Raw genomic sequence first — 22,286 nt, forward strand, 5'->3', positions numbered from 1 at the left:
TAAAAAAAAAAAAAAAATCAAGATATAGCAAGTGAAAATCTGTAAAACAATCAAGGCTGAAGGTTTGACCTGAGGAGGAATGACGGTTGTGAATGAGAGTGACCCAGGGGGAACGTTGAGGCTACAGGGAGTGGAGATGAAGAAGGTGGAGGATTTGAAGTATCGGGGGTCAACAGCTCAGAGCAATGCAGAGGGTGGAGAAAAGTGTGTGCGAGCAGGTTGAAACGGTTGGAGAAAAGAATGAAAGGAAAGGTGTGGAAGATGAAGTTGATGTAGAGACACGGAGGAAGCACAGCTGGAGGCAGCGGAGATGAAGATGTGGAGTGAAGAGGATAGAGAGGATCAGGAATGAGTCCATCGGGGGGGACAGCACATGTTAGATGTTCTGGAGATAAAAGTGAGACTGAAATGATTGGACAGAGGAGGGATGGTGGAGATCTGGGTAGAAGGATGCTGAGGTTGGAAATACCAGGCTGGAGGCAAAGAGAGGAGGTTTACGAACGGGAGGAAAGAAGACGGGACGTTAGTCGGCGTGATGGAGAGATTCAGAGGAGAAGGTTAAATTGAGGGAGATGATTGGTTGTGGTGACCCCTGAGGGGAGCAGCCAAATTAAGATATGTCAAATAGCAATCTTAAATATGCATAAAATTAAAATACAGAGATTTATAGGCACAGTTGAAAGAAGTCTATTAGCTATGTGAGCCCCCATCCTAAATAGTAATTTCATGTAATGGCAAAAGGTGGCCTGTGCTTCTTCAAGTCGACCGGTTGTTGTTATCGCTGCGGAAATGTCCCCAGGAATTTTGCGGCCCTTCCACTGCTCATCGCTCCCTATTTTCTGGGTAAAGGATTTGGGCCAGGGGAGGGCTGTCCGGGATGGACCATGATCAAAGATTCATGTGAAGTGGTTTATAAAAGAAAAAGTGCTTCATTGTGATGAATGAGAAGGAGGACTAGAAAATATGGAATGAAGTCCTGCCTCACAGAGAAAGGTGCTAAAAATCCACTGACTTCTCTCCAGGCTCTTTTCACCATGCGCTGCCATTGTACATTGTACATTTTGTATATTCCCCTGGGTAGCATCTATGTTTATTCCTCACCTGCCCACAGAGGTCTGATTTAAGGATTTGCAGTCTGTGGATTTAACTAAAATAATCTCTTTCATGATCTCTTATGAGCAATTTATTACCCACAGACTGATATTAGCAGCATTCTTCATCTTGGAGGTGGCTTGTTGGGTCTGAAGATGCTTCTTTGGAGGGAAAGCCTTCTCAGCAGGGTCATAAAAGCTGCTAAATGTATCAATGCCAAATGGAAACTAGTACAAATGTGATGTACTAGTTTTACTGGCAGGTAGAGTCACATGGAGCCGCTGCACCGGCTGGAGGCGCTGTGACTTGACGTCACCCATTGAAGACAGTGGGGCCACAGACGTGCACGTCTTTTCAAAGATATTTGACCTTTTCCAGGACTGTCTTACCCCCCTTATTTTCCACATGTTTTCCACGACTATAAAATTGGTCAATCATGTTCCAGGTTTTCCAGGACACATGGGAACCCCGAGTCCACATGTGGCCTCTAGATAGTCAGGTGACCCAGCCGGGTTAAACAGCACCTCTCACTACAGTGTTAGCTGGAACTGTGCGCAGAATTTCAGGTAGACTGGATCCAAGTATTATTTTTAATAACGGGCTGATCTCTTAAGATGATTTTCAGGACTTTTTGATTTTTCAATGTTCAACTAATCCATTAATTTTAGGGTGATTTCATGATAATCTGTTGGTTAATCGTTTGGAGTTCTGAAGTAAACCTTAGCACTGCGGGATTCATCGGGGTGAGATGCTAATTTCTAGAGAAATGACAGCCTCGTCCTTCGTTCTACTGACACCTAGTGGACTGGGAGTGTACTGCAGACACTCCGCCTTGAATCTTCAGCGAACTTTAAGCTCCATTCGCAAGTAGGGGTCCGGCACTTTAGAATTCCTCATGAGGGCAAATCTCCAGATAAAATATCCAGGTACTTTTGGTGGAAGTGCACTCTGAACTACAGTTCTATTCCACCCTGAATAAAAGCTGGCTTGTGGCTCGGAAGGCGCTCGCTCACCAGCAGTTGGGCAGGTTGAGCGTGATGCTGCCGCCGATGTTCTCCTGGAAGCAGAGGTACCCGATGGTCCCCAGGCTGATATAGAGGAAAGTGACAATACCCATGCCCACGTACAGGACCAGGGTGAAGCTCTGCGGTCGCTGCATCTTGTTCTCCAGAGGAAGAACCTGGGGAGACGCGCAGACACAGTCGGGGTGTTAGCAGGAAAGCGGGAGACGTGTATGTGTTCGTGATTTGTCTGCCGTCCAAAGGAAGTGAGAAAGCAGACTGAATTTACTGTGTTCCTTTTTGACAACTCACGGAGTCACCGTCTCGCCAGCGGGGCCACGGCGGAGGCGGAGTCACGGATTGTCGGCGGCGCCGCTAACAGAATACCAATGGCGGGATTTAGAGGACTTACGGCGGGTGCGTATGTCAGAGAACACACTGGAAAGAACAACCTAACAGAACTTCTTTTGCCGTCAGAATATTTGGTGTTCTACTCTTTTGCGGGAAAAGCACAAAAAATAAAGACAATCCAAGTCTGCTGACACACAGTAAAGGAAAAGACACATAAAAAAAAGGACAGGGATTTTATACTTTCAAATTTATCTTTTGCTTCAGAGCAACTTTTTTCTTTTTTTTTTTTTTTTACTTTTTTCATATATAGTTTTCGAACGAGAAAAAAAATGAGGAAAAACGCAAAACGTTAGTGCAAACCAGAAAACCTTTTTAACTCATTTTAAGATGTTTAAGTTGGTTTATTCTACTGGTGATTCTCAGATTCCATAAAATAAATGAGATACATTTTTGGAAGATTATGTCAAAATCGTGTGTGTGTGTGTGTGTGTGTGTGTGTCATGTGGTCGGACACGCACCACTCCAATCCCTTCAAAGGCAAATATGGCCGTCCCGAAGAAGAGGGGGTAATCCTTGGCCCGGCCCACTTTGGGCAGGTTGATGGGGTAGGTGATGTTCTGTGAACATAGAAACGCAACTGTTAACAGAGAAAATGTCCGACTGGCCTGGAATGGGGTGCCGACCTGGAATGAGGTCGCTGACAGGATTGGCTTATTTCCTATTCTTGAAGCTTCTAAACTCATGGACGTCTTTGGAAACCTCTCGAGTCAACCTCAAGGATACGCTGACATTCTGAAAAACCTGATGAGGAGCTCTGCCCCCTCCAGTCGATGAAGAACAACTTACAGCATGACGATTGGCCATGACTGTTCACACCTGAGATCCTCTGATATCTACATCATCTACATTGTCCTCCTCCCTGAGTAGAGACTGTGTGTCCTTTTGCAGTTTTAAATCGAGGCGCAACAGTCAAGTCTCAGCTGCAAGTCTCGGGGCGGCTTGCCGCAGAGGGTTAGAGCGGTTGTCCTTGGAACCAAACATTCACATTCATGGTTTGATTCCCGACTCCTCCTAGCCTGTGTTGTTGTTGCCGAAAACATACCTCTTCACCAAGCACTACCCCACTAGTCACACTTGACGATGACAATGACAATTGACAATAAATGCATTTCTTCTTCTCCTGAGATATTTATCAATACCACTTGCTGCCACTCGGGGGCAGTGTCTGTGAAAGCCTGGTATCTTTGTGACGAGCATATGTGCGTGTTTGAGCGTCTCCGTGCTAAGAAGGGTAGTAGCTGCTATACATGAACCTGTTCGTGTCATCATGGAGAAAGATGGGGACGAAGCTTCAACGTTGCCAAGAGGCTCCGCCTCCTGGTCACCTGATCAACGCGGCAGGAGTTTTAATCCGAGAAGGAACAAAAGCAATCGCGGGCTGCTTTTCCAATCGAATATCCCGTCCGCTTCGCTTTTCCCCGAGAATCCTCTGCTGCTGCGACTCATCAGCCACATGGAGACACCCCTTTAACTCCACTGCATGTCTCCTCAGAAGGGATTCCAATACCAGAGATTGCTTTTACTTTTGCTCAGTTCCTCGGGAGGGCATCGTCCCTGCAGCGGCGGGAGGCCCAGACGGAGGGGGAAGAGGAGGCGGGGTGATGAAGGTGCGGGCATCCGCAGAGCAGGCAATCTGGAGACTCTGTCACCGCCAGTTGGGCTGTTATCCATTACAACAGGCAACACAATCAGCCTGGAGGGACACAGGTGGCGGCGTAGGGGGCCGGGGGGTCGCCGCAGGAGGTGTGAACGGTGGAGGGGGGGGGGGGGGGTTGGGGCGAGGCTGTTTTTACGAAACCGAATGAAATTAGGATCACTTGGGGGTTTGAAGCCGGACAGGAGACGACCGACCTCGGTGACCGATGATGGACAGACAGGAGGAGAGAACAGGAACAGTGAGTAGGAGGAGCACATAGGAAGAGTGAACACAAAGAACACACTAAAGTTAATATGAAGAGTGAATGAGTGAATAAGTGATCAGCAGGAGCACTAAGAAGCAAACAGGAATAGTATGCAGGGAGGGGAAAACATGAATAGTGAGCAGGAACAGTGATCAGGAGGAGCAAATACGAAGAGCACACAACGGGAGTGAATAAGAAGAGTGATCAGGAGGAGAGAACGGGAATAGTGAGAAGGAGGAGCAAACAGGAGGAGTGTGCAGAAATCGGGAGGATCACAAAGGGGTCAGGGAGGGCGGAGGCGTCTGACCACCGTCCGTCTGCGACTTCAAACACCGTCTCTGTTTGCAGATCAATCAATCAGCTGATTCGGAATCGGAAGCCCGGTGATCTGTCCGTTAAACGACCCGATCGGCATGTCGTTTCTCCACTTCCAGGTGGACAAACAGGGTTGTTTGGATGTTGACATTTGGTTGAGAGCAAGTCACCACGTCGGCATCGGCATTGCATTTCAGACCCTGTTCACCTGCTGACCCAGACGCCAGATCCTTTCCCAAGTTGTTACATAACAGGAATGCGAGGTCTCAGAGTCGATGTTGTGATCCCATGCCGCGACCCTGATTTCGAGCCTGATTTTCTCATTTAAGCCGAAAACAAAGCATGCGCACGCACACACGCTCACCGTCAGGGAGTAGAAGTAAATGAGCACCAGGCTGGCTGTCATGACCAGGTTGGCCACCAGGGACAGCGGCGCCAGGTACTTGAGGTTGGGGGTGAAGACGAGCAGGACGAAGGCGGGCAGGAAGAAGAGCATGTAGATGCGGGAGTCGAAGCTGGGCACCAGGACCTGCGTCTGGTTGGTGAAGTTCACCTGGCAGTTGAAGGTGGTGCTGTTGGCCGCTTCCACCACCTGGAGTTGCGTGGAACATGGGAGAGCAGTCGGACGGCCATGGGGTCAGAGGTTGGCATTGACTCCAAAAAAACTCCAAAGTGAGAACTTTTAATCAATTAAGATCGCATTTAAACAAATCAATTAGTCATTTTTTTCTGTCTCCCAAACCAAACAGCTGGAGTTTCCCTGCTACACAAGGGTGATCTCAGTATTTCTGTATAGCACCCTGGGGATTTAACAAAAAACAAGGAAATAATCAATCAATTAATCAATATTGATCGCCCAGAACTGTGTCTTTACCCACATCATCATTTCCTCCTGCCCCTGAACCTGTCTCTTGAACATTAATAAAAATGTAGTTACACCCCCAGAACTGACTGATTATGAAACTATTGATCCATCAACTAATCGTTGAAAGATCTTAGAAAATAACACACACACACTCTCTGGTTTATTCTCACAGGGCAGCCGTAGAGAAAGGCGGATGGCGTCATCTAGTGGTCAGTGGAAGTACTACACCCATTCGGTGCTCTGAGAAAACAGTAGCTGTTTCAGCCTCATCTAGATGTTTTTGAAGAGAGAATTGAGTGTGAACTGAGGGTGCAGCAAGAAGGAACTCTTTCAGCTTCCTATCCCCATCCCCTGGTACCAAAGACATCAGGGGTCAAAAGTCACGACTCTTTGAGTTATGATATAAGTTCCTGTGGTCGGAAAATGGATGAAGCTGAACATCCTGGTGGCACTACTTTCTCAGAAATCCTCCTGCCACCAGCGACTTTGACTTTCGTTTTGCCATAAAATTATTCCAATTTATTTAGAATTGATTTCTTTGGCCAATAAAAACATAAAGACATCAAAGATCATTTTCTGGTGGTTGCAGCTTTAAATATGTAGCCACAAACTAGGAACCTAGACTGCCCCTGCCAGCCAGTGAATCAGCCATGGACATCGCCATGAAAACACAGCCATGCGTCCAATTTGGTTTTTATTGGCCCACGGTGGTTGTGGTGAGCAGGAGACGACTGGGCCAAAGGTCAGGGTGATGGACAACGTGGCAGTGGGTTAGAATCTGACATTCTGGATTTTTATATCTTTATATTTTTAGAACACTGTGCAATTACCACATTGTCGATTTTTTGTTCCCGTTTGAAAATGAATATTTGCACGTTTGTGTCTGAGAGAGATCGGTACCTGCTTGATGTTGTCACTGAGGAAGACGAAGTAGACGCAGCAGAAGCCCAGCTGGGTGATGATGAGGAACAGGTTGACCGTCCGTCTGAGGCAGAGGAAGGAAGAGAGGAAGACATCTCAGACCAAACCAACTGGGGTCAGACAAATCAAGTACTCTGAATCCCACAATGCCACAGTGTGAGTCCATACGAGACTTTTGCTAGTTTACATTTTCAATAAAGGGAAATCATTGAGAAAAAAAAAACACTGGTACGATTGCTAAAAATGAGCCGAAAAAGGGTTCACATAAGATTGAAAAGAGACATGTCAGATTTTATCTGAAGCAACTGAATGCGGCATTAACATTCATCCTACTTATCCTACACTCAGACTGAAGAAGCACACACACACACACACCACAATGCAAATTGCTGAGGAAGGGTAAGAGACGGAAGCGGGCCTTTTCTTACTTTCCCCACTGCGAGTGCCTCCTGAGCCAAGACACGTTCTCCATGCTGTACTGGACGACCTCGCCGTAGGTCAGCGAAGGCCGATTCATCCTGAAACACAAACACAGAGAGGCTCTTTTTTAATTAGCTCTGTAAAATTGTGGAGAAAAAAAAAAAAAACGATCAAAAAGTAAATGTTGGGCAACATTCTCCTTCCACATGTCCAGATATCAGACCGATAGAGCGATATTGTGTGAACACAAGCACACCCAGTGCTGAAATGTGAGCAGCCCGAGATTGGGGGGGTTTAATGTTGTGAAAAGATAAGCTGTCGAGATAAGGAAAAAAAAAAAAAGACAAACAGAAAAAGAGCTCATGCCTCCGGCGGGCGGAACAGGTGGAGTCAGCGAGTGACAGATGAAGAAGAAATTGAGGAGCTGATAGTAAACATAAGATCAAAATCCCGACATCAAACTGATGGTGTGTCTTTATTTCCCCGAACCACAAAGGGAAGGATAATTACACTTTTGCATGCTAGCCTCTGCCGCGTCGAACTCCAGCGATCAGCCGGGTACCAAGATCAGACCAAGATGGGAACGACAACAATTCGTCAAAGCTGAAAATGAAGGCAGGGGCACTGAATGCAGCTGCAACCCGGAATCAGTCCTATTTTTTTTTTGTTTCCATGGTAACTTGGTAATCTATTCCATTGGTGCACCACGACATGCATTGTGAGTTAAAGCCCTGTTAATATCACCGAAAACAGTCTGGTTGTTCTGAACCCGGTCATCGAGGTGCTCAGCCCTTCTCTGCGAGTTCTCTCCACGTTCTTGTGCCCGGATTCTGACGTCTTCCTCCCACATTCCCAAAACACTCAGCAGGTCCATGGAGGACTCTGAATCGTCCGAAGGTGTGAATGAGAACGAGTGGCTGGATGTCTCTAAATGTGCGATTGACAGGTGACCCATCCGAGTTAAATCCCTTCTACATTGTTGGGTTTGGCTCTATCCAGCCCTTGGTGAATGAAGGAACGAGAGAGGATGTTACCATAAACCCTCTGAGCCCTCCCGCTCCAGAAACACCTCTGATCCAGACGTGACTCTGAGCCCGGAGGTTATTTTTGACCGAGGCTCCTCCATTCCAACTCTCCATTCCAACTCTTTCTCTCTCCATCTAATCCTCTTAAACGTGGCGGTGGGAGGCGGGGCTCCCATGTGTTCCCACAGGAAACAGGAGAGGAAAAGGACCATAGACGTTTATATCCATTGCTTTTAATAAGTATAGACCGCGGTGACCTGGATGGAAACACCAGCAAGTCCTCATCAGTTTAAATCCTACGGGAGCCAGTGGCTCTTGGTTTGGGCTTTGAAAAAGTCGGCAGCGAGATTAAGCCCAAAACTAAAGAAAGAGGCGGAGTTCCCTGCCCGGTTTACAGCCCGAGGCCTTTGCTTATATAATCCATACCATAAAACTCCAATAGATCATTCACAGCTCCGCCAGCCGGATTATACAGCAGGAACAGGAGGAGATAAATAAAGAGCACGGCTCACTCTGGGTTCTCTGTCTCTGAAATAAAACCTTGAAATAGTTAAAACCTTTCAGAGCCCGCCGACGCTGTCACGGGACGCAAACGTTGCCGGGGAGGTGTAGCCGGCGGGGATAATCCTCGGTGCTGTGTTGAAAAGAAAAAAACTAAACAGATTTAAGTCTTAAAAGAACTCTTACAGCAGCGACAGATTATCTAACAAACAGCAAATAGATTGTGATGTTCCTCAGGGTTGGGGTTTAGAGCCTGCTCTTTCTGAGAGCTCTTTTAACTTTTAAAATCAAATCCAAGATTAATCAATCTCTTCGATGGCTATTATGGACTCATGTATTGATAATCTATTATGCACTTCAGCTGGTTTTCCAGATGTTAGCCCCTTTCGGTGGTCCCTTACGGTCTGAGGGAATGCTAAAACTTTCCGAAGGACGAAACTGGACTGGACACTTCTTACAACAACATTGTTAAAACTGTTCTGTCTGAAATTGGCTTATATGTCAATTCTTGTGCAAGACTTGCTTCAAGAACCTTCACATTGTACGTTTGACTTTGCGTAATTCAATAGAGATCTCCCTGCCAGCGTTGAATATAGTGGGTTCATTATGTATCTGTCTGTTTCCTCTGGTCTGGCATCACCGGGTGAGTCTTCAATGAACCTACTGGCTGTTACCTACCTACTGTGGGAGGAAGACCGAGAACTTAAAGAGCACCCAGGAGAACCCAGCGGAGAACCGGACCAGCGTTCTGTGAGCTGACGGTGCTGAGCGTGATACCATTTCTGTGATTTATACCCTCGGGTTCTTCGAGCTCCTTGAGACAAAAGGCTTCCTGTTACTTTGTGATTTCTCCTCGGGCCAAAAATGTTTTGGATCAGTCAATTTTTGAAGCTGCTCTGAGCTAAAAAGAAATCTCCCCCCTTGGAAATGATCTCCTCGTGACAGCCTTTCATCTGACGTGTTCTTTTTTTCTCTGAAATTATCAGTTAAAAAAAGGGGGCCGGATTCCATCAAGATCAGGCGGCAGAACTATTTCCTCTGTTCTTCAAAACTTCAAAAATGCCACGTCACGTTCACCGATGCCATGAAAATTCCTTCGTGACTGTGGCGTCTGCGCGAGTCCGCAGGACAGGCGTGAACCGCCGGCGACGCCTGGAACACAGGAGGCGGAGGGGCGGGTACTCACTTGGCGCTAAAGTGGTGGGAACATTTGACCAGCAGCCGCATACAGTGGACGGCGATGACTCCCATGCAGAGCAGACTGACGGGCCCGACCTGGACGGGGGAGGGGCAGATGGACGTCCTCTTAACAGGGTGTACCCACAAGACATCGTTCCACAGAAAGATAAAGGCCATGTACAAAAGTAACAATAGAAACCAAGAACATGAAGTCAAACCTGATAATCATGTGTCATCATATTAAAATAGAGATTGTAACTGAGTACACACACTGGATGGATTTAAATACATAGTTTGTTGCCTGAAGTATTTTAACTTCATCTGGTGACAGAGGGGTGGTTGAAGTACTCACATTCCAGTGGAAGTCACAAAAGTAGTACCTGTTGTTTGTATCTCGAACTTTCAGAAGAAATACAATCTGTTCCCAAGTAAATCTAGGATTTCACAAAGCATCACCGGACACTTTCACCCTGTAAGAACTTTCTGCAATTGGATCATTTCTTGGTGCATTTGGACATCAGAAGACCTCGGCTCTGAGGACATTTGCTGTTTTATGGTTCCATAGGAACTCATTGGTGCTCGTTGATGGGTGGGAGTCATAAGCCGCGCCCATTACCAGGCACCACTTACCGATTGCAGGGGGACATTTTTAAGACCTACTGTGATGGTTCTCTACTGCTCAGCTCCTTTCTTGTGACAGTATGGATAGAATCGTCAAGAAATGGAGCAACAAATAGGTCCAAGCTCCTCTGACCGGCTACGCCAAAGACGGGTTTCAGGGGCAAACAGGGTTCTTCAGACAGCAAAGCAATGCAGAAAGAGGGTAAAACACTTAAACCCGCCATGAAGAACATGAACCCTGTTGCAGCTTCGCTCTCCATACTGTCCGCGTAGTCTTCCTCCTCTTCTTTGTGTCGGTTTGTTATTGTGTGTGATGCTAAAGGCGCAAATGGTACCCATCCGTACGGTGGCCCCTCACTGCCTGTCAGGATGCGAAACTAAAATGTTCCCCTGGAGGAGGCAAGTTCCTGGAATTATATTTGCACTAAAAAGTTTTCTGTCCCAAAGCAGCTAAAGTTGCTTTTCTGCTCAGTGTAGTTTTTGGGAAGTTTTGCGTTCATTCTTTGCAAAGGGAGCAGTCGGACACCTACCACAAGGCCTGCATTCTTGACAGCCAGAGGGAGCCCCAGGAGACCCGTCCCAATGTTCCCCTTCAGCAGGTGGATCAGAGTCTGGAAAAAACTGACGGGGAGGAGGAGGAAGGGAGAGAAAAGAAAGAATCAAATGAAATCCTCCCTTCCTTGCCGAAAGCAGATCTTTTTTACGTCACATACGAGGTTCCCGTCCGCCCGCCAATCCTCTCGTAGTTACGCATTGGCCTGGACGGTCCTGGAGGGGACGGACACAGGGCGTCCATTTCTGATGGATTCTGATCGGAGAAGAGGGAGCCTGGGGAGGAAGAAGAGGGAGGATGGGGAGGTCAAACCCCTGATCTACTGTCATCCCTGATATTGCATTCAAATCAAAATAACGTTTGTATTGATTCAAAGTAGAACATGCTACTTTTTAACACAATAATAAACAAAAACAAACACTACCAGTACCAGTCGCCCCGCCACCGACTCCTATAACAGCCAGAACCGTAGATCACTTTTATGTGAAATTTAAAAGTTGAAAAATAAATAAACAAAATTAGCAAAACAAAACAGTTGGCAGAAGTTTTACTCCACTTTGATGTTCCCTGTTTCACCCTGAATGTCATCCTGCTTTGTAAACACAAATCCCGCCAAGATGGAGACAGACGATTTGCCGTGAAACCCCTCACTGGGGACAAGCCAGAAGAAAAAGAGAAGAGGAAGGAGAAAAAAACGGCTGGGTGGCAATAATTTGTCTCGCCGCGGTTTGTTTGTACAATTAACTTTGTGCTGCTTCATCTTTCCAGTTGGTGAAACACAAAGGCACTGTTATCACTATTTCAGCAGTGACTGAAAGGGAAGTCAAAACATGAGAATGGAGGCAGGAAATAAAACCATCCGCTGCGATGAAAAAATTGTGATAAATTGTGTCCAAGTTAGAAAAAGCAGAAATATAAAGTCAGTCCAGATGGGAAGTGAGAGCAAGTTGATTAAACGATCAAAATAAAACAGCCTGAGAACTAGATGGATTGATGAACTGCAATTAGGCTTATGGACATCACGGGGAAGAAGCCAACGGGTAGAATGTTCAGTCCCCGTGGGGAAATTAGTGTCGGGGTGGGAAATGGGGCCCGGCGCCGGAGGCCGCGAACCCGCTGAGCCGACACACAAATGAAAAACACACCCACAGACATCTGTAAAGTTTTGTTTGGACGTGTAGGTTCGCCAGGACTTTCTTCCCTAGATACTTCCTGTTTGGACTTCTTTCTCTCATCCCAGAAAAAAAAAAGTTTAGGCCAGCTTATTGTCTCCAACGTGACAAAGTGCAAGCTGCAGAACCTGATTTCTTGTGTATTGACTGACCGGCCTTCAGTCAGAAGGAAAAAAACAGGCTGTAAAAGCGGTATCTCCTGTGGCGCTTTTCTAACATTTTATTTTGATAATGTGTCCTTCGCGTTTGCATCCAAAGGTTGCGCAGAAACACATTTTTATGAGTCCTACTCACCACTCAGCACACATACACACAAGCACACACACAAAGCTTCCCATCCTCCCCCTTGTGCCTGTGTGACAGTCCCATGGCTGGGAGGGGAAAAAAAAGAGGGCAAAAGATGAAACCGTCAGCAGACAGCTGATATGTTGAGCATTGCTGTGACCTAGAGACACACAAAACTACGCTGTGAGTGTGTGTGTGTGTGTGTGTGTGCGCGCGCACAATATGAAAGCAGCTTGGATGACTCAGTGTCTACCTGGGAATCACTCTGGATTACATGTCTGCAGACATGGGTTATGCTACGCTCCCCTGGATTATTATTGATGCAGGGGCGCCATCCACCTACCATCACCTCGGACGTCGACGTCGCTGGACGCCATCATGTCTGTGCGGAGGGCGGGCCCTACTGGTTGCGATCTCTCCCCACCTTCAAGGGTGCTAATGGCGCGGGGTCAAAAGGTCCTGCATCGACAGCCTCCTGTTCAACACAAACACCGCCCCAGATTACACACTACACAACCCTTGCACCGTTACAAACGCACTACATGTATACTTTCGCTGAAAAGCGTACAAGATGGTGGCAAGAGCGGCCCTGGAGGTTGTGACACTGAGGGGAGGACAGGAGCTATCTCTGATGGATGGGGAAGATCAGGAACGAGTCCATCAGAGGGACAGAATGTGTTAAGATGTTCTGGAGATAAAAGTCTAACTGAGATGATTCAGACATGGACAGAGGATACTGGGGTTGGAACTGCCAGGCAGGAGGTCTAGAGGACGACCAGACGGTATGGAGTTTTGTAGGTAAAGTAAGAAGGACAGGGGTTAGTTGGTGTAAGACAAGAGGCTACAGAGAATGGGGTTAGATGGAGGCAGATGAGACCCCTGAGGGGAGCTACTAAAAGGAAAAGAAGAGGAAGAAGACTTGTTTACTTTTATTTTTATCCGGGCAAACAAAAGTAGGGGAAGGGCCTCATCATTTGCAGTGTTTAAAAAAAAAAAAAAAAAACTTCATCCAAGGCCTCCTTCCCCTTTAATAATATAGAAGACTGAAGCCATGATTTATAGCTCAATTTCAGTCAGTAAGGAGTATGAAAACACAATCTGAAAGTAGCTTGCAGCAATAAAACAAAACTTGTTTAGACAGCAATTGAAATCAAACCTAAAATCTATTTACTTTTTTTATTCATTACTTCTCTATTTACTTTTCATATTCATCATAAGAACTGAAACAGATGTCATTAATTCTGATGGCTGGGCTGCACTAAGCAAGACAAAAAAAAATAACAAAAGAAGAAAAAAAAAATTATATATATAAATATATAAGTTTTCTAATTAAATGAAAAAAAACAACAGATTTCTTCCCCCCTAACCTGACCAATAGGAGAAATGTGAGGCAATGAAAATAAAGTTACGGATTTAAAAAAGTCTTTGAAAAGATCTGATTCTGGTTCTTGACCGAGGAGCAACCTGATAATCGATGCAAATCAGCCACTGAGTCCAGACACTTCGGGGTCAAAAAAAAATCAATCAATAAATAGGTCAATAAATCGAGCAGTGATGGACAAGAAGGAGAACCCACTGAACTTCCACTCTTTTATTATTCTCTTTTTTTGGGGGGGGGGGGGGCGGCATAATAATAGATAATGAAATGGGTATGTTGAGCGCAGCAAAAGTGAAATATCGGTTGAGTCCAAAGAGCCAGAACCAAAGCAGCGTAAACACTGCATATTTTTAAACTTTCATAAATATTTAAAACAAACATTTGAGGGGCTTTCAAAAATATGGCCTTTTAAAATGTCTTTTTTTTCCTCATAGTTTGTCTCCTGGTTGTTTGCTGAATATCTGACGGTTTCCATGACACTTTCGAATGTGATATCGACACTGTATTTAACAACATTTTTCCTGTGAAATCATGAAATTAAAATAATACATTAAATACAGCTAAAACCAAATTAAAACATATAAATCCATCTCCAGGAAATATGTCTAGATTTGGATCCTGATATTCTGAGTTGCTGTTTTTTTAAAAAAAATCAATTGTCTGGTGTCCCAGCAGAAGAATATTACAGGATGTAAGCTGAGATGTTAGTCAGCACAAATACTCCAAGACCAATGTTCCATTACCGCACAATTGTGTACATTTCCAGCCTGTGACAACCGCCCAAACATAAAATCATTAAGTAGACACACACACACACACACACACACACACACACACACACACACACACACACACACACACACACACACACACACACACACACACACGATTCTGGGTGGGGATGTATGGCGTCACAACTAACACAACCTGAAGCTACATAGAAGCACAGTTTATACACGGTGATGCTTCCTGAGCAGACTGATGGGAGATTTAATCTACAAAAATGAGACAATGAAGGCATCTTCAATGAAAAGGCCAATCAGCTGCCTGAAGGAAAAAAAAAAAAAAACAGGACCAGGAAATGAACATGAAAAAGACTTGTTGCTGCTTTAACCCACAGGAATTGTTCATACTTTTAACACTTTGCCAAAAGGGCAAGAAGCAAATTCAGTTTGAGGAATGACTAGAGATCAACAAGACACAGCTTTAAAAAGATCATATAACTCTTTTAATTTCACTTCTAGCCTTATTTCACTTCTTTTGATTTCACTTCTGAATCATTTCAGCGTCTTCAGCCCCTGGAAAGCAGCGATGGCCGCTTGATTTTGGATTATTTTCCCCCCTCAGAGTCTCCCATCAATCTAATATTTTCTCAGCGAATGACCCATTATTTGGGCCAATATAAACTTTAAACGGTGACACATCCTTCACATGTGAACTTATTGGCTGCCCTCCAGTCTCAGCGTTTCCCTGATCTAACCATGTCCATTGGGTGTGTGTGTGTGTGTGTGTGTGTGTGTGTGTGTGTGTTTGTGGAGGCCAAAGTGTCTAAATTATTGGCCAATCAGCAACTTTTAAAGAACTGAACTCAAGAGAGAGAGAGAGAGAGAGAGAGAGACAGACAGAGAGAGAGAGAAATGAAAGTGCTAAAGAAGCCATTGGCTTAAAAAAAAATTCTACAGACATTAAACCGTTAAAGTATTTGTACATGCAAACTACGAGCCATAAAATAGTATTTGAATAAAACAAACAGGCAAACAATGGCTCCCTCTATACTCTGCATGAAAAAAAAACAAGTTAATTTATTAATTTATTCTGGTCACACACATTTTTTAATAAACAAACTGAATAAGTTGTGTGAAAGTGTAACAGTCACGTCCTTATAAACACATATATACACCAGATCTTTACAATCCCAAAAGCCTTGCCCCCCTCCCCCAAGAGCCAGGGGCTCGCGGTGCGTGGAAGCTGTATTCGTCAACACAAATAGGCCACGTCTTGTCTTTACAACTTGGATCAGGTAAATAGATGCAGCCACAGTTGGCTCAGGTCTGGATGACTGTCGCTCAATCCTCACTGACTCCCACTCCTCTTTCAGTTATTTGTTTCATGACTAAGCGAGAAATTCTTGCATGTTTTCTTTTACATACATATGTATGTGCATACATACATTACATGCATACCTCCCATACCTGAAACCCATCAACACTTGGCTTCAGCAAAGCAGTCACTTAAATAACGTATAGATTGTTGTGTTTAGAAAATGAAAGCAGAAACATTATTTCGCCAGATTGCTAGAAGCACGATTAGCACGGCTTTATGAAGGTTAGCCTGTCAATATTAGCTTGATTGCGGTTTAGGGCTGGAACCTGCAGCCAAAGATGATCCTTGGATGACACTTCCCCGACCCTTTTAGACTTACCACTCAATTTCAGATAATTTGACACTATTTCGAGCTTCAGACTAGATTAAACAGCCAGTGATTCTCTTACATTGTAAAGATTGTGTTGTTGTTTTTTATTTATCAAGACACTCTGAATTCATGGTTTGACCTTTTCTAAGCAAGAAGTCATTCACACAAGCAAAGATGCAAAACGTCCCGGAATGACTGGCAGGTTGCAGTATCTGCACATACATACGCACACACACGGCTGAGGATGAATCCTCACTAGGCTAGCTGTTTAAAATCATTTATTTATTTATTCATTTTAAATGCTACGAATCCCCGAAGCTAGCACCACCGGCCAGACAGGACAGCCGATAATCCCATCAGTTTAAAACCAATCTTTGGCCGGGGGACGTGAGAGTGTCACTGTCCGGCCCGATGGACGCCCTGATAAGACGGACAACCGGGGGGAAAAAATCCGGCTGCCCCTGGAAGAAGACCGGGGGGAAATGACCTGTCGGTAAATTAGCTTGCGGTTAATTAGTGCGGTGGCAGGACACATCAATGCGGATGCCGCTGTTACTAGCATCCGGGGGTGACGCGGCTAGGGGCGGCTCAACCAGCACGAAAGCCTTGGCTTAGAAAACGCCGAAAACCGGTACTAAATGTAACCCAGGAGGTTCGAAAAACAAGTATAACGGTGACTAAATTGTTAATTTGTGTGTGTGTGTCGCAGCGAGGCTAACGCTAGCTTCAATGCTAGCCGCTAGCTTGTGTCGTCTTCGGGTACGTTATAAAAGAACAACACCACCACAAAAAAAAGCATTTCAGTAAACGGGGCTACCTCGAAGGGGTCCGTCCGCTTTCTCTCGCAGGAGTCGCTGTCCGCCGGGGCTTATCCTTGCCACACACTCGGTGATCTCATACCGCTGCTCGGTGACCAGGACGGCAGCGAAGCGTAGCGCCGACGAAACCCCGCCGCGACACCAGAGCAGGACTCGGCTCGGCGGCGTCGGGCGGGCGGGTTGACTCTCAGAGCCAGCGGCGTGGTCACATGACCGCCGGGCACGAGCGGTGTCGCGCTGTTAGACGTGTTGTTGCCATAGCGACGAATTATAACTCGGGAACGGAGACGAACATGCGCAGTGTGGAACTGAAAACAAAGCTGCAAATCTGTTGATAAAAAGAGATACCCCTTTTACACTTTTACACTGAACACTTATGTAATTGAAGCACGAAATTGTTAATGCTACTCCCGACACATGAATTCTTAAAAATATAAAGAAAAAAATGAAGGATATGAAAATATACAAAGATATAAAAGGTAAAAGCATGTTTTTTTGTTATTCTGTGTGTTTTGTGTTGTTCGCAAGGGGCTGCAGGCACAGACACACATTTCACTGTACATTAGATAGATAGATAGATAGATAGATAGATAGATAGATAGATAGATATGCATTGATAGAGATTCAAAGTGTTTCAAATAGTAAGCAAAAACAAACAAACAAACATTGAGTTCTTGTTGATTTGTTAAAATCTTCTTCTCGTGGCAACTGGACTTTATTTTGTTCCCTTGAAGATGTTTCACCCCTCATCCAAGAGGCTTCTTCAGTTTTGGACAGGTTTTGAGAGGAAATGACTAGAATCTGGATGACTGAGAACCTCCACGGACACATAAATAATAAGCATATTATTGCCAGAGATGAAGATGTTGACATTCTCTTTAGGAGTTTCGAGGATTGATAGGATCAGGAATGAGTCGCTCAGAGGGACATCAAATGATAGATGTTTCAGAGAGAAGGTCCTGAGATGGTTTGGTCGTGAACAAGGGAGGGATAATTAATATATTAGAAGGAGGAAGTTGGGGCTGGAACTGTAAGGCAGGAGGTCTAGAGGAAAACCAAAGAGTACATTTATGGATGGTGTGAAAGAGGACATGAAGTTAGTCGGTGTGAGAGAAGAGGATACAGAGAATAGGTTGGATGGAGGAGGCTGATTCGCTGTAGCGACCTCTGAAGGGAGAAGCTCAAAGGAAAGGGAGAAGCATATCATTGCAATGAGATGTAAACAAAGCAAAGAAATCTTAACAGAATATAGATCCTCAACTAGATTTGATGAATTAACTAGAGAAATAATCATAGAGGGAAATTAACTTGTCATAGCAGCCAGATACATTCACACATTGCTAGAGGTAGCATAACCTAAAGTAAACAGAGTGGTATCAGCACAAGAAAAGAATATAGCATGAGTACTATGTATAAAATGTTCATATGACAAATAAGTAATACCTTATCTTATCTTATCTTATCTTATCTTATATCATCTTACCCATAGCTGCAGCTCCATCACATTTTAAGCCTCGAAGGGCAGGCTTTTATTTTGGAAAAAAACACGTCTCTCGTTCACCGATGCGTTAGCAGTCTCCGTGCACTTTTATTTTTTATTTTATTTCTTTTTTTATCGTTCTTCTGTGGCATTGTTTATTTACCCACCGTGAAATCTATAGCATACCAAACAGCGTGCCACGCTTTACACGGAAAGATGCTAGTGGTGATAAAAAGAAAGCTAGCTAGTTTAAGTGGGTAGCGATGACACCGGAAGTAAAGTGGAAGCATAGTCTTTTTTTACCTTTCGGCATTTTATAACGCTTACAGGAACACTTAACGGTATGAATATGTGATTAAATTTTATTAAAACCCTCGATTAAACGGCAGACACACGCACAAAGAGCGTTCGCGAATGTTTTCATGACCGGAAGAACCGGAAGTTGTATTGCTAACTAGCAAGCGCTTGACTCCGCTGCGCCGGTCTACTGTCAGGCACAAGTCACGGGTATTCACACACTAAATCTGCCTAAACATCCATTCAGTCAGAGGTAAAAGTCCACAGTTTGGTGACGACCAGGTTGCGACACATCACTTCAAACATGACCGTGAGTTCTTTTATGGACAATATTTATTTATCCATCTTCCGAAGTTAATTCGCACCGGCTTTTTTTTGGACCGCTGACGAGCAAGCTAACGCTAGCCATGGAAGTCGCCGGAGTTTGCAGATTTTCAGTTCCCGATCGTCGTTAAGTGACTTTAGAATCCATTTAATTTGTAAATGTTTTTCATCTCTCTCTCTCTCTCAGAGGGAGTTGTAAAGTATTTCCAAGTTCGTCACCTATGTACCGTTACTAGCTACGTCATAATTTGTCCATCCTGAAACCCAGGAATCTTGTCTTTCGGTTCACAAATAAAGTCGTACTTTCGATCAAACAACAACAACAACAACAACAATGTGTTCCATTTCAAAACTCTACATGTATCTTTACAAATCCCCCCTTACGTAACCACAATCAATGTAGTTATTTTCCACTTGTTATGGGCGAAATAAGTTGTTCAATTGGAAGAGTCACCTGATAGTAACAAAGATAAGAATAACTTCAATATTAGCTAAATATTTCTAAAATATAGAAACTGTGTATTCTGGTCATAACTCGCACTTGAGATGTGCAAATTCCCTGCTGAGGGACCCTGAAAAGGATTATCTTAAACATAAAATGTTGGATTGAAAAAGAAAACATAAGTAGATTTGTGTGTTTGTGTGTGTGTGTGTGTGTGTGTGTGTGTGTGTGTGTGTGTGTGTGTGTGTTTCATAAATACTGATAACAAATCAAATAAGACAAAAGGACTGACATGATCAATGGTTAGAAATTTCCCCCTAAATCAATAAAGACCAACCAAAGTCTAATAAAACCTACCAGACTTGACCTGCAAGTCATATAGATCCCAGCAAAAATATACTCTCAAAATTGGAACAAATTTATTTTTATTTACAACAAATCTATATTTGTAACTGGTAAAGCAATTCAGCATCTGATTTGTTTAATTTCAGTATTCAGTAGACCGAATGTCCTGTTAATGAGCTGAATAGTCAACGCATGTTAAAAGATAATTTTTGTGTGTGTGTTGGTGTGTGTCAGAAGCACGAGTTTGAGGTGGCGATGACGTGTGAAGGCTGCTCCGGCGCCGTGACCAGAGTCCTCAACAAGTTGGGAGGTGAGATTAGGGCGACTCCTCTCGCCTTTCCATTTCCTTTCTTTTTCAAAGTAGGGAAGCGCCGAGGAACAATCAGATTAAGCTGATCTGAAACTCAGATTATTCCGGTCTCTGTTCAAACGTAATTCGTTTAAACCCAGTTAAAAAGTTTAAATTGGACAACAGTACAACGTTATTGTGCTGTTTTTATTTTTGTTTTCATAGACAAGACCCAAACCAGGGACAGGGGTTGCAAATTAGCTATGGCTAGAAATTCGTATGCATGACATCTGTTTTGTATTTGATAATAAATACAGGACTGTCTTAGAAAATTAAAATGTTGTGATAGAGTACTTTATCTTCTGTAATGCAATTAAAAAAAATGTCATACATTCTGGATTCATTACAAATCAATTGAAATATTGCAAGCCTTTTATTATTTAAATATTGCTGATTGTGGCTTACATCTTAAGAAAACTCAAAAGTCCTATCTCAAAATATTAGAATATCATGAAAAAGAAATGTTGTGTTTTTTAATTGCATTACTGAAGATAGAAAACTTTATCACAATATTCTAATTTTCCTGTATAATTATAGAGCATGTTGCATTAAAGTGGCATAGAAACGAGAAGTGATTTGAGTCGCAACAAACATCAAATGTTCAATTCATCTTTACCGCCTATCCTATGCCTATGTCTAAATAAGTAATATAAATAAATAAAACAACTTACAGAGTCAAAAAGCGAGCTGGAAACGAAACCGCCCTGTATTCCTCTCTGGTTTTGTTTTGCATTTAAAAATATGGTTCTATTGCATATTCAGTTAGCTGTAATTTATGTGTGCGAGTGTTTGTTTTGGGGATGTTGATGGAGCAAATAACCACTAGAATGTCAGGTATCTGAAGGTGCTTCGCCCCTTGTTTGTTCCCCACAACCCGTCTCTCAGATGTCAAGTTTGAGATCGATCTGCCAAAGAAACTGGTTTGGATCGAGTCGGACCGAGATGTGGAGTCGCTGCTCGAGACGCTGAAGAAATGCGGGAAGGAGGTGAAGTACAACGGCACCAAGTGAGGAAGATGAAGGTGACTCCCTTTGTTCACTTTATCTGTCTCCTCCGTCGGCTCTGAAAAACCATCCAGTAACATTACTAACTGGATCAAATGGTAAAACCTGCGGGCCACCTACTCCCTTCTTTGATTTTAATGTTTTATTTTATTTGATGAATTATTTCATTTTATTTAGCCGGTAATTCATTTCTAGTTTAAAGTTACAAATTTGATTGACATGTTTTTTCTCTTCAATATAATGTTTTTTTTTCCAATTTTCAAGGGTGATAATTGCTGCTGTTAAAACATTTTGTAATTTTTCTGACGATCATGATCATTTCCTGGTTAAAAGCAATTAATTTGTTATTTTCATTTTTGGATAACTGATAAATCTTCTTAATATTTCAAGTTATTTGCTCATTTAAATGTCAGTTGCAACATAATACAAGCGTAATAGCTGAAATTGAGACGCATTGTCTTTCTACGTTTCTGTTTCTGCCCTCACAAAGCTGTAGGTGAGAAGATGAAGATTTAACCCCCGACTCGTTTCCAGCTGTTTGACCCGTAGAGGACTTCCCCTTCCTCGCTCAACCTTGACGCTCATACGCACAACTTGGCAAGAACCCGGAGGGAACCTTAATCTGCTTTCAGTGTCAGTATTCGCCAAAACCGCACCCGGGAGACAACGCTGGCGGTTTTGGTCTCTTAAAAAAAGTGGAGAAGGCTCACATTTTCCTCTGAAAGAAGGAAATCCCTTACCCTCCTCATCCCACAAGCTACACTAAAAGTACTAGAATATCACACTGTCAGTATCAACATCACTGCATGCATGGTGTTTTGTGTTGATCCTTTTTAATGTTTTTTTAATTTTCAATGTGTATTAACTTTATCACCAATCAGAAGAACCTTAGCGTCACTTCTCTGCAGCAGTTAAAGCTCAATTAGATGTAATAATAAAAGATGGAAATCACTTCCTGCTAGCAGGATGATAACTTGGCTTTGACGACTCCGTCTTTTTGTGTTTATTTGAAAACAATCTCTACTGTGTCCTTTTTTCGGTTGTTGTTGTTTTCCACCTGGGGAAGGTGTCTCCAACTCAACGGACCACAGGCTTGGTTGGAGGATCTTTGGGTACGAGTACACTGGGTTCCTTCCATGTTCTCCTTCTTGGGTTCTCCATCTGATTGAGAGGA

The 22,286-nt window shown here is 43.8% G+C and overlaps 2 protein-coding genes across 5 annotated transcripts in view; one reads left to right on the top strand and one right to left on the bottom strand.

The window, feature by feature from the left end:
* Window positions 1-18,538, bottom strand: part of slc36a1 (solute carrier family 36 member 1) — a 46,483-nt gene extending 27,945 nt beyond the window's left edge. Inside the window, exons 1-11 of one of the 3 annotated variants that reach the window (XM_086139296.1) lie at window positions 18,355-18,538; window positions 16,871-17,199; window positions 12,606-12,737; window positions 10,966-11,080; window positions 10,783-10,873; window positions 9,639-9,727; window positions 6,935-7,024; window positions 6,486-6,570; window positions 5,085-5,312; window positions 2,963-3,061; window positions 2,106-2,272 (exon numbers count right to left, since the gene is read on the bottom strand). In XM_086139296.1, coding sequence (XP_085995422.1) covers window positions 2,106-2,272; window positions 2,963-3,061; window positions 5,085-5,312; window positions 6,486-6,570; window positions 6,935-7,024; window positions 9,639-9,727; window positions 10,783-10,873; window positions 10,966-11,080; window positions 12,606-12,642 — 1,001 coding nt within the window. In that variant the 5' untranslated portion in view covers window positions 12,643-12,737; window positions 16,871-17,199; window positions 18,355-18,538. The remainder of the gene's footprint in view (window positions 1-2,105; window positions 2,273-2,962; window positions 3,062-5,084; window positions 5,313-6,485; window positions 6,571-6,934; window positions 7,025-9,638; window positions 9,728-10,782; window positions 10,874-10,965; window positions 11,081-12,605; window positions 12,738-16,870; window positions 17,200-18,354) is intronic. The other 2 variants (XM_086139297.1, XM_086139298.1) reach the window with 2 other exon arrangements.
* A 263-nt stretch (window positions 18,539-18,801) lies between these two features.
* atox1 (antioxidant 1 copper chaperone) lies at window positions 18,802-22,085 on the top strand. 2 transcript variants are annotated; one of them, XM_086139300.1, is made up of 4 exons: window positions 18,802-18,958; window positions 19,994-20,069; window positions 20,994-21,129; window positions 21,609-22,085. In XM_086139300.1, the coding sequence occupies exons 1-3, from the start codon at window positions 18,953-18,955 to the stop codon at window positions 21,116-21,118; spliced, it is 207 nt and encodes a 68-aa protein (XP_085995426.1). In that variant the 5' UTR covers window positions 18,802-18,952; the 3' UTR covers window positions 21,119-21,129; window positions 21,609-22,085. The 2 variants fall into 2 exon arrangements, with proteins under 2 accessions (XP_085995426.1, XP_085995425.1); XM_086139299.1 differs by having other exon boundaries at window positions 18,803-18,958; window positions 21,603-22,085.
* Window positions 22,086-22,286: the final 201 nt, after the last annotated feature.

Source organism: Fistularia commersonii, chromosome 31 (genome assembly GCF_037954325.1).
Source record: "Fistularia commersonii isolate RoL2024-O1a breed Wild chromosome 31, RoL_Fcom_v1.0, whole genome shotgun sequence".
In the NCBI taxonomy this organism is placed as follows: domain Eukaryota; kingdom Metazoa; phylum Chordata; class Actinopteri; order Syngnathiformes; family Fistulariidae; genus Fistularia; species Fistularia commersonii.